Below are 12,332 nucleotides of genomic sequence, written 5' to 3' on the forward strand. Positions count from 1 at the left end.
AGAGAAAAAAAAGCCTGTTGACAGTTAAACTGTACAATGCTTCAGTCTTATAAGTCCTCATGAACACTAGACATCACATAAAATAGTAAACTGGTACACATCTTAGCGCACTTGAAAAGTCAGTTCCAACACTGACAAACACTCTCCACTATTTTTTCAGGTACAAGACTTGACCAGTCCACCCCGCGCCAGTGCCGTCGTGAAGGACTGTGTGATAGCCTGCATGAAATCTACCTATCAGTTCCTCTTTGACAACTGCTGTGACCTGTACCGACGGGAGTTCCAGGTGGAAAACAATACAGAGAACGAGAATCCAGAGCAAGAGGGCCCGAGCGCAAAGAACCTTGGGTTCTGGCACAAGCTGATAGCTCTGATAGTGTCGGTGATTGAGGAGGACCGTAACAGCTACACACCTGTGCTCAACCAGTTCCCACAGGACCTGAATGTGGGGCAGGTCAGCGCTGCTATCATGTGGGACCAGTTTTCTCAGGACCTCAACTATGCCTTGCAAGGTGCGCTCTTGTGGGGTGAATGTATAGGAGCTCAACCACTTTAAACCTATTTATCGTCCCCTACAGATGAAACTGGAGGGGACTTATGGTTTGCGCTCTGTGTGTCCGTCACTCCGTCAGTCTGTCACACTTTTCTGGATTCTGCGATAACTTTAAAAGTTCTTAATATTTTTTCATGAAACTTGAAACATGGATAGATGGCAATAAGGACATTATGCATGTCATTTCATTTTGTTCCTACATAAAAAATTCTGGTTGCTATGGCAACAAATAAAAAAAATATATTTCTGACAATGGTGGAGCCGGAAGGGGATATATTTTGCTTGGCAAAAGTCTTGTTTTATTTTGACTGCATCAAAAGCCAGATGCTTTTAGTCCATTTCCTAAGTAAAACAAGAACTTGATGTCTTTAAGCTCACTTAGCTCCTTGATTACAAAATTTTATGACATACATCAAAGTCATGTCGGGGGGGGGGGGGGGTCCTTCAAACCTGACCCCATTGTTACAAAATTTTAAGTGAAGATGCAAATTTAATGTCAACCATTCAGACAATGGAAATCAGAGCTGGTTGTTAACATGAATTATAATCGGAGATGATTAATAGACATCAGTTTGAGGTTTAAAATTGTCAGTCATTGAGCAAGATGAAGGAAATGATTTAAACAACGCAAAAATGCACACACAACAACTCAAAGACTGTCAATTATTTAATAAAATTAATACAGATATTTGTATGAGCATGACACACTCTTGATAAGCCATCTCTTTCCAACACTGACTTAATTGAAATATATTTATCGTGAACATTATGAAAGTATTGGGCTCATAAAAAATCTGTAAAAGCCATCATTTTTGAAATTCTAATTGTTTCCTAATGTCATTATTGTATCTTTTTTGCATCTAATAAACAAGGAAACATAATACTGCTACACTTGCATGTAATACACTGTTAATATCCCCTGCCAAAGGTGGGGGATATAGAATTGGCGTTGTTTGTCCATCCATCATTCTGTCTGCCCATTCGAATGTCAGTCACACAATTTTAAAATTGGCAGGGGATACCAATTCAACAGATTTGCTTGTTTAGTATAATCAATCCATATTCGTGTTTCCATTGAATGTGGGGTGTTATTTACAGAACATGAGAAGAGCAAGACCTGCAAGAGCACTGACTACATGAACCTGCACTTCAAGGTCAAGTGGCTGTACAGCAAGTACATTGCAGAGATTCCACAGTACAAGAACAATGTGCCAGAATACCCTGCGTGAGTACATGATTCTCTGGGGCTTCTTTTCAGTGTAAGAGGCCTATCTGGCTGTACTGTTGTCTTTTATTTACTAAAATAATTAAATTTGTATTTTTATATACTTGTAATAATGAAACAAAACGTAATGAATGCATGGCTGTATGCTACTGAGGATAATACTAGATCGAGCTTTATCATTATTATGATCACCATATTTGGCATTCCTGTTGGAGACAATTGACATAATAATACCAAAACGCCATATTTCAGTAATTTGCTATTTCACTATTACACCAACGCACTGCATTCTAGTCTATTTGAGTCATATGACATTACACTGATACACTGCTATACATTCCAGTCTGTTTTAACAATTTAACATTACATTGATAAACTGCTGTACATTCCAGTCTGTTTGAACCATTTAACATTTCACTGACACAATGCTATTCATTCTAGTCTGTTTGAACCATTTAACATTACACTGACACGCTGCTATATATTCCAGTCTGTTTGAACCATTTAACATTACATTGACACAATGCTGTACATTCCAGTCTGCATGAACCATTTTATATTACACTGACACACTGCTATACATTCCAGTCTCTTTGAACCATTTAACATTACACTGACACAATGCTATACATGCCAGTCTGTTTGAACCATTTAACATTACACTGACACGCTGCTATATATTCCAGTCTGTTTGAACCAATTATCATTACACTCACACACTGCTATACATGCCAGTATTTTTGAACCATTTAACATTACATTCACACAATGCTGTACATTCCAGTCTGTTTGAACCATTTAATATGACATTGACACACTGCTATACATTCCAGTCTGTTTGAACCATTTAACATTACATTGATACAATGCTGTACATTCCAGTCTGCATGAACCATTTAATATTACACTGACACACTGCTGTACTTTCCAGTCTGTTTGAACCATTTAACATTACACTGACACAATGCTATACATGCCAGTCTGTTTGAACCATTTAACATTACACTGACACGCTGCTATATATTCCAGTCTGTTTGAACCATTTAACATTACATTGACACAATGCTGTACATTCCAGTCTGCATGAACCATTTTATATTACACTGACACACTGCTATACATTCCAGTCTCTTTGAACCATTTAACATTACATTGACACAATGCTGTACATTCCAGTCTGCATGAACCATTTTATATTACACTGACACACTGCTATACATTCCAGTCTGTTTGAACCATTTAACATTACACCAACACACTGCTATACATGCCAGTCTGTTTGAACCATTTAACATTACACTGACACACTGCTATACATTCCAGTCTGTTTGAACCATTTAACATAACATTGACACAATGCTGTACATTCCAGTCTGTTTGAACCATTTAACATTACACTGACACACTGCTATGCATTCCAGTCTGTTTGAACCATTTAACATTACACCAACACACTGCTTTACATGCCAGTCTGTTTGAACCATTTAACATTACACTGACACACTGCTATACATTCCAGTCTGTTTGAACAATTTAACATTACATTGACACAATGCTGTACATTCCAGTCTGTTTGAACCATTTAACATTACACCAACACACTGCTATACATGCCAGTCTGTTTGAACCATTTAACATTACACTGACACACTGCTATACATTCCAGTCTGTTTGAACCATTTGTGATGCAATGGCTGAACGAGAATGACGACATCTCTCTGGAGTTCCAACATGGAGCCTACCAGAGAGACAAACGTGATGGGGTAAGTTGCTACTTGTTTGTAAGCAATGCAGAAGAGATGCAGACTGACTACATAGGAGCCACATTATGTTAATAGGCCTTAGTACATATCCAAACAGTGTAGCTCTGGGTATGCCCCTGCATCTGTATACGCTGCCTTAGTACATATCCAAACAGTGTAGCTCTGGGTATGCCCCTGCATCTGTATACGCTGCCTTAGTACATATCCAAACAGTGTAGCTCTGGGTATGCCCCTGCATCTGTATACGCTGCCTTAGTACATATCCAAACAGTGTAGCTCTGGGTATGCCCCTGCATCTGTATACGCTGCCTTAGTACATATCCAAACAGTGTAGCTCTGGGTATGCCCCTGCATCTGTATACGCTGCCTTAGTACATATCCAAACAGTGTAGCTCTGGGTATGCCCCTGCATCTGTATACGCTGCCTTAGTACATATCCAAACAGTGTAGCTCTGGGTATGCCCCTGCATCTGTATACGCTGATGAGGAGTCATATTGTCTGTTTATGCGACCCGAAACTCTTGCTTAACAATTAAACTGACAAGGTAGCTCCAGATCAAAGTGTGCATATGCGCAGGCTGGTCTAGATTTTTGTATCATTCAGCTCATATGATATTAAGTGTCATTTCTAATCTTAAAATGCTGCTCCAGGATGGCATTTTATGCCTGCAGTAGATAAATGGTTAAATGAGTATCCATTTAAACAGAAAATAACATAAAGTATTTCTACTTGTGGACCCATTTTGAAATTATATTTGTTACCAAACTAGGTTCTTGGTTTGGATATACTGTGGGGGGCCTTATAAGCAGATATAACTGGTTTGCTGCAAATGAAACAGTTTGCATAGTCTTCTAGTTCAGTCTGCGGTAAGAAAAGATGGCTGATTAAATAAAGAGATGTTACAGTGTACTTATACCCTGAGCGTTATATCTCATTGGATTGGCAAAAATTCCTTTTATAAGTTTTTGCAATATGTATGTAAGCTAGTGTGTTCAGCTGCTGTGTTTGGGTACAGTTTCAGAAAAGCTCTGAGCATGCCCTGTTCTCCACCAGCGTGGTGGACGTGTTCACGCAGCTCAACCAGTGCTTCGACGTCATACGCAAACTGGAGTGTCCTGATCCACAGATGCTGAAACGCTGCATGGAAAGATTTGCTAATGTGAGTTTGCAAATAGGAGCCTTTTTAGCTCATCTATTTTTTGAAGAAAAAAAAAAGAGCTATTGTCATCACCTTGGCGTCGGCCTTGGCGTCCAGTTAAGTTTTGCGTTGAGGTCCACTTTTCTCAGAAAGTATCAATGCTATTGCATTCAAACTCGGTACACTTACTTACTATCATGAGGGGACTGGGCAGGCAAAGTCAGATAACTCTGGCGTGCATTTTGACAGAATTATGTGCCCTTTTTATACTTAGAAAATTGAAAATTTTGGTTAAGTTTTGTGTTTAGGTCCATTTTATTCCTACAGTATCAAAGCTATTGTTTTCATACTTGCAACACTTACTAACTATCATAAGGGGACTGTGCAGGCAAAGTTATGTAACTCTGACTGGCATTTTGACAGAATTATGTGCCCTTTTTTTACTTAGAAAATTGAAAATTTGGTTAAGTTTTGTGTTTAGGTCCACTTTATTCCTACAGTATCAAAGCTATTGCTTTCATACTTGCAACACTTATTAACTATCATAAGGGGACTGTGCAGGCAAAGTTATGTAACTCTGACTGGCATTTGGACGGAATTATGGGCCCTTTATACTTAGAAAATTGAAAATTTGGTTAAGTTTTGTGTTTTGGTCCACTTTAACCCTAAAGTATCATAGATATTGCTTTCATACTTGGAACACTCGCAAACTATCATAATGGTACAGTAAAAGGACAAGTTGCATAACTCTGGTTGTCATTTTTACGGAATTATGGCCCTTTATTGACTTAGTAACTTTGAATATATGGTTAAATTTTGTGTTTCGATCCACTTTACTTCTAAAGTATCAAGGCTATTGCTTTCAAACTTCAAATACTTTCATGCTATCATGAGGTTACTGTACCTGGCAAGTTGAATTTACCTTGACCTTTGAATGACCTTGACTCTCAAGGTCAAATTATTAAATTTTGCTAAAATTGCCATAACTTCTTTATTTATGATAAGATTTGATTGATACTTTGACAAAACTACTCTTACCTGACATACCACAAAAGACTCCACCCAAACCATCCCCCGTGCCCTGCCCCCCCCCCCCCCCTAATTTTTTTTTTGTTTTGTTTTTTAAGATCATCTCACAAATGACCACCACACCCTCACACTATACCCCCCCTCCACCCCACCCACCCTAATTTTTTTTTTTGAAACGGTTAAAAAACACAAATATTTATTTTTAGCTCATCTATTTTTTGAAAAAAAATTATGAGCTATTGTCATCACCTTGGCGTCGGCGTTGGCGTTGGCGTTGGCGTCGGCGTCGGCGTCCGGTTAAGTTTTGCGTTTAGGTCCACTTTTCTCAGAAAGTATCAATGCTATTGCATTCAAACTTGGTACACTTACTTACTATCATGAGGGGACTGGGCAGGCAAAGTTAGATAACTCTGGCGTGCATTTTGACAGAATTATGTGCCCTTTTTATACTTAAAAAATTGATAATTTTGGTTAAGTTTTGCGTTTAGTTCCACTTTTCTCAGTAAGTATCAATGCTATTGCATTCAAACTTGGTACACTTACTGACTATCATGAGGGGACTGGGCAGGCAAAGTTAGATAACTCTGGCGTGCATTTTGACAGAATTATGTGCCCTTTTTATACTTAAAAAATTGAAAATTTTGGTTAAGTTTTGCGTTTAGGTCCACTTTTCTCAGTAAGTATCAATGCTATTGCATTCAAACTTGGTACACTTACTTACTATCATGAGGGGACTGGGCAGGCAAAGTTAGATAACTCTGGCATGCATTTTGACAGAATTATGTGCCCTTTTTATACTTAGAAAATTGACAATTTTGGTTAAGTTTTGTGTTTAGGTCCATTTTATTCCTTAAGCATCAAAGCTATTGCTTTCATACTTGCAACACTTACTAACTATCATAAGGGGACTGTGCAGGCAAAGTAATGTAACTCTGACTGGCATTTTGACAGAATTATGTGCCCTTTTTATACTTAGAAAATTGAAAATTTGATTAAGTTTTGTGTTTAGGTCCACTTTATTCCTACAGTATCAAAGCTATTGCTTTCATACTTGCAAGATTTATGAACTATCATAAGGGGACCGTGCAGGCAAAGTTATGTAACTCTGACTGGCATTTGGACGGAATTATGGGCCCTTTATACTTAGAAAATTGAAAATTTGGTTAAGATTTATGTTTTGGTCCACTTTACCCCTAAAGTATCATAGATATTGCTTTCATACTTGGAACACTCGCAAACTATCATAAGGGTACAGTAAAAGGTCAAGTTGCATAACTCTGGTTGTCATTGTTACGGAATTATGGCCCTTTTTTGACTTAGTAACTTTTAATATATGGTTAAATTTTGTGTTTCGATCCACTTTACTTCTTAAGTATCAAGGCTATTGCTTTCAAACTTCAAATACTTACATGCTATCATGAGGTTACTGTACCTGGCAACTTGAATTTTACTTTGACCTTTGAATGACCTTGACTTTCAAGGTCAAATTATTAAATTTTGCTAAAATTGCCATAACTTCTTTATTTATAATTAGATTTGATTGATACTTTGATGAAACTACTCTTACCTGACATACCACAATAGACTCCACCCAAACCATCTCCCGTGCCCTCCCCCCCCCCCCCCCCTCCCCCCCTCCCCCCCTCCCCCCCCTATTTTTTTTTTTTTTTTTTTTTTTTTTAAGATCATCTCACAAATGACCACCACACCCTCACACTATACCCCCCACCCCCCCACCCCACCCCCCCCCCCCCAATTTTTTTTTTTTTTTTTTTTTTTTTTTTAAGATCATCTCACAAATTACCACCACACCCTCACACTATACCCCCCCCATTTTTTTTTAAAACGGTTATGTTTGAAATACCGTCCAACCATCGCACCCAAAACCCCCCCCTCCCCCCCCATCGCCCCCCAACCCCCCCCCCCCCCTCTCCCCCCCCCGATTTTTTTTTTTTTTTTTTTTTTCGCTTTTTTGGAAGATAATGTAATAAATGTCCACAACCCCACACTATACACCCCTCTTCACTCCACTCCTCCCTCCTTTGTGATTGAAAATGAGAGTCCCTTCACCTTTAAAAAGAAAATAGATGAGCGGTCTGCACCCGCAAGGCGGTGCTCTTGTTATTATTTTATTTTGGAAATACCGTCCAACCATCGCACCCAAGAATTTGCATTTTTTTTGCATTTTTTTTCCGCATTTTTGGAAGATAATGTAATAAATGTCCACACCCCCACACTATACACCCCTCTTCACTCCACCTCTCTCTCCTTTGTGATTTAAATTGAGAGTCCCTTCACCTTTAAAAAGAAAATTGATGAGCGGTCTGCACCCGCAAGGCGGTGCTCTTGTTTCTAGGATAATTGGCTTGATGCATGTGGGTAAATGGTTGTCCTAGTGTAGCCTGTGCAGTCTGCACAGTCAAATCAATGACGGCGCTTTCTGCCTAAACTGGATTTGTTAAGAAGAGACTCCTTTTAACCAAAAATTTCCATTTAAGTAGAAAGAATTGTCACTATTTAGCCTGTTCTGTCTGCACTTTTAACACACATGCATTAAGCCCAGTTTCCCATAACAAGGCTGATAATAACATAGACAGTCACGATTGTACTGGAACTTGATGATACTAAGAAAGGAACACTGCTTTTTATGTGTGAGCAAAGTTGACCAAGTTATTTAAATATTGCTTGATTATTGGCCCTGTTACAAAAAACATTCTTAAGCCCATTCTGACAATGAAGCCAATTGAAACGGTCTTGAGATAGTTTAAATGAGCCTTAGTTTTTCAAGCTTAAATACATAGTTTTAAACTATAAAAAAAGTTACAGAGATGGAGAGGCAGTTGTATATATGATGGCAAAGTTTGAGGCTTGCATTCAAGTAATTGTAAAAACCATCTTTACTACCGTTGCATAAGAAAATAATTACTGAAAAAGACTCAAAAATAAAAAGACTCAAAAATACAAGATCTGCCCATGAAACAGACCTAGTGATTTCTCCATTAACCAATTGTTAAGAGTGAAGAAAATTCTTTTTAACCAGGTTTTCCGAAGGAAAGAATTACATCGATATCTCCAAGGTCACAATTTGAGTTCAAAGGTCAAAAATGGCCATAAATGAGCTTGTCCGGGCCATAACTATGTCAATCATTGTGAGATTTTAAAATCATTTGGCACATTTGTTCACCATCATTGGACGGTGTGTTGCGCGAAAGAATTATGTCAATATCTCCAAGGTCAAGGTCTCCACAACTATAAATAGATTGATTTTGAAACAAGGGGGGTAACTATGAACAATCAGTAACAATACACATTTTGATTTTGAGTTGTCTCTTTAGCAGACTTTAAAAAAAAATTGAAATCAAGGTTGCCATGAGTAAAAATAGATTGAATTTTACACAAGACTTATCAGACTTTTTTCAAATTGAAAACCTGGTTTTGTGACAATTTTGTGCCTTGTTTAACATGTTATCTCAGAATTTAAGACTGTTGTCCACATCTTACATGTGTCTGTTTCAGACGGTGAACAAGGTGCTGCTGGCCTATGCAGACATAGTACGCAAGGATTTCAAGGAGTACACCAGTCACCAGAAAGTGGTATGGACCAGCACTGAACAAAAACACATCCATAATTTTATTGTCATAGCATTCAATTAATCATGATTGTTATGGATATCAATAATCTTCGCTCATCATGGAAGCATCATTTTGTTTCATCTTTTAATAAATCACTTCAATAACTTTCCACAAAAACTTGGGCAACTACATAAACTAACAGCACAGTGAGTGTTGCAAGTTTATTTCTCACAGGTGTTTTTCTAGATTTCACTTCTTAATGCTTATTCGTGTTGTATCCTTAAAGTTCTGCACAGTTATTACCTTTGTTTGTGACAATGCTCAACTTTTCTATATATTACTCATCAGAGTAAAAAGTGTGTTAACCCTTTACCACTTGGATATGTATTTTGATGCATTTGTAGTCCCTTAGAAAGTTACATTTAATTAAATACATTTCTTACTATATTCAATTCTTAAAGGCTTTATTTCCAACCCTTGCTTACTGATGAGCAGCAAACAGCATAAAACCTGAACAGACTGCGAGTTACTCACAGGCTGTTCTTGTTTTATGCTGGTTGCATAAGCCATTTTCCCTTTGCTTCTGAGAGGGAAAGGGTTAATCATTGTTTTTGCACAGGCCTGTATCCTGATGAACAACATTCAGCAACTCAGAGTGCAGTTAGAGAAGGTCTTTGAGTCGATGGGAGGCGAGAAACTGGACCCTGACGCTGCCAACATTCTCAAGGAGCTACAGCAGAAACTTAACGGTGTACTCGATGAACTCAGCAACATCTTCGCCAAGTCACTCGAGCCACAGATACAGCAGAGCATGCAGGTAGGTCAAGTTGTACTGTGTGTGTCATGATGAACAGTGTGTGTGTGTCATGATGAACAGTGTGTGTGTGTCATGCAATTCAGTGTATGTGTCATGTAAAACAGTGTGTGTGTCATTCTGGACAGTGTGTCTGTCATGCTGGACAGTGTGTCTGTCATGTTTTACAGTGTGTGTGTCTTGCTTGACAGTGTGTGTGTGTGTCATGCTGGACAGTGTGTCTGTCATTCTGGACAGTGTGTGTGTCATGCTGGACAGTGTGTGTCATGCTGGACAGTATGTCTGTCATGTTTTACAATGTGTGTGTCTTGCTTGACAGTGTCTGTCATGCCTGCTGGACAGTGTGTCTGTCATGCTGGACAGTGTGTCTGTCATGTTGGACAGTGTGTCTGTCATGTTTTGCAATGTGTGTCTCATGCTGGACATTGTCTGTGTCATGTTTAATAGTGTGTTTGTCACATTGGACAGTGTATGTGTCTTGTTTTACAGTGTGTGTTTCATGCTGGACAGTGTGTCTGTCATGTTTTACAGTGTTTGTGTCACATTGGACAGTGTGTGTGTCACCCACGACAGTGTGCGGTTCACCCTGAACAGTGTGTGTTGGTCACAGTGTGTGGCGTATGTAAACCAGTCTGACTGCATTTTTAGGAGCCTTGCTTCCTAATATTCCTGAAATGCTAAAGGCTTGAACACATTCCCTATAACATTCATATCTATATCCTTAGTAAATAACCCACCATGATTTCACAATGTGGTACATAGTTAAATATTAAAGCTGTTACATAAGCCTCCCTGCTGTTCCAGGAGCTAGGCTCACTACTGTGCAAGGTGAAGGGCACAGGTCAGGTGTCACTCAACCAGCCGTCCCAGCGTACCACCATACAGCAAGAGAGTGACATCGTGCTCAGACCCCTGATGGACCTCCTGGATGGAAGGTGGGTGCATCTGATATACTGGCATTATCAAAGCTACTAAATGAAATATTAACTTGATCTGATCAATAACTTTTGTGCAGAAGTGACATTCTCACAGAAATGTGTGTTTGCATAATCCTAGTTTCGCTTTCGACAAAATGTTTAAAAAAAACTTTAATGTTTGAGAATTATTTACACGTGTTAAGTATTTTATTTAACCCCTCCCATGTTAAGTTTCAAAAGGCATATTATGTTGAACGTATGCATTTATGTTTTTGTTATTGACAGGGGTGTAGTAATTTTATAGACAGTCTCATAACAAAGATGTCTTATAAAAGAAATTAAGTACAAATGATCATAATATTATAACAATGTGTAGCATGCAAAACTCAAAACGTCAAGGGCACAGTGGAAACTTCTGATCCACTTGTTTATTGCATATGATTGTATTCCATAATTAATTGGCACAACTTTCATCATATCAAGACTATGTGTCACATTCATAGATTATATTGACATGGTACCCAAATGAGAAATAACTTTGCATATGTGTGGCCAGATGAAATATATCTTCATTCAAGAGGTTTGAATAATCACACTTTAACATAAATTGGTCGTATCAAGTAAAAATAAAATACCAACATTTTTGGGGGGAACTGGCAAGTGTGGTTACAACTGACATGCTGTAAATCTGCTTGTATTGTGATGTTTTGATGATGGTTTGCTTGTTGGTGATAAGAGGTATTGCTGCATGGTTGTGTTAACTAACTTCCAGATGAAGCCGCATTCTATGTGTTCATACTAACTCTACTTACAGCCTGTCCATGTTTGCTCAAGTGTGTGAGAAAACTGTGCTGAAGCGCTTGCTCAAGGTAGGCCTGCGTCTCCAGTGCTAAGCTATAGTTTTTTTATTCTTGTATGTAATGGGCCATGGCTATGATAATTTACATGTATAATATGTGTATGGTTTTGTATTAATTTGTCTTTCATGGTAAATGATGGATATCAGAGGGGGTAATCAAGTGACAAACAAGATGGCAACGTCCATGCCGAGACAGATATTTTTCTCTGTTTTATGCTCTTTTTTACTTTTATTAATTGTATTAATGCCACTCACTTTCCAGCCAGTTGAGATATAGAATGAATATTAAAATGAAATAAGCGCTAAACACTTTAGTGCATATGGCTGGACAGTGAGCAGCATTTAAAATATTAATAAAAGTAATAAAGGTCATACAACGGCGAAAAATATCTGTCTCGGACAGACATCGCCATCTTGTTTGTCAGGTGATAACCCCCACTGGTTTTACTTTATAATAATG

General features: G+C 38.3%; 1 protein-coding gene across 14 annotated transcripts in view; it reads left to right on the plus strand.

Moving 5' to 3' along the window:
* LOC127879287 (protein unc-13 homolog B-like) overlaps positions 1-12,332 on the plus strand; it is a 140,281-nt gene that overhangs the window by 118,072 nt on the left and 9,877 nt on the right. For all 14 annotated transcript variants that reach the window (XM_052426051.1, XM_052426059.1, XM_052426061.1 and 11 more), the window contains 8 exons: positions 161-512; positions 1,652-1,778; positions 3,445-3,541; positions 4,558-4,701; positions 9,226-9,303; positions 9,902-10,099; positions 10,901-11,031; positions 11,828-11,882. In XM_052426051.1, the coding sequence (XP_052282011.1) occupies positions 161-512; positions 1,652-1,778; positions 3,445-3,541; positions 4,558-4,701; positions 9,226-9,303; positions 9,902-10,099; positions 10,901-11,031; positions 11,828-11,882 (1,182 nt within the window). The remainder of the gene's footprint in view (positions 1-160; positions 513-1,651; positions 1,779-3,444; positions 3,542-4,557; positions 4,702-9,225; positions 9,304-9,901; positions 10,100-10,900; positions 11,032-11,827; positions 11,883-12,332) is intronic.

Source organism: Dreissena polymorpha, chromosome 4 (genome assembly GCF_020536995.1).
Source record: "Dreissena polymorpha isolate Duluth1 chromosome 4, UMN_Dpol_1.0, whole genome shotgun sequence".
NCBI classification, from domain to species: domain Eukaryota; kingdom Metazoa; phylum Mollusca; class Bivalvia; order Myida; family Dreissenidae; genus Dreissena; species Dreissena polymorpha.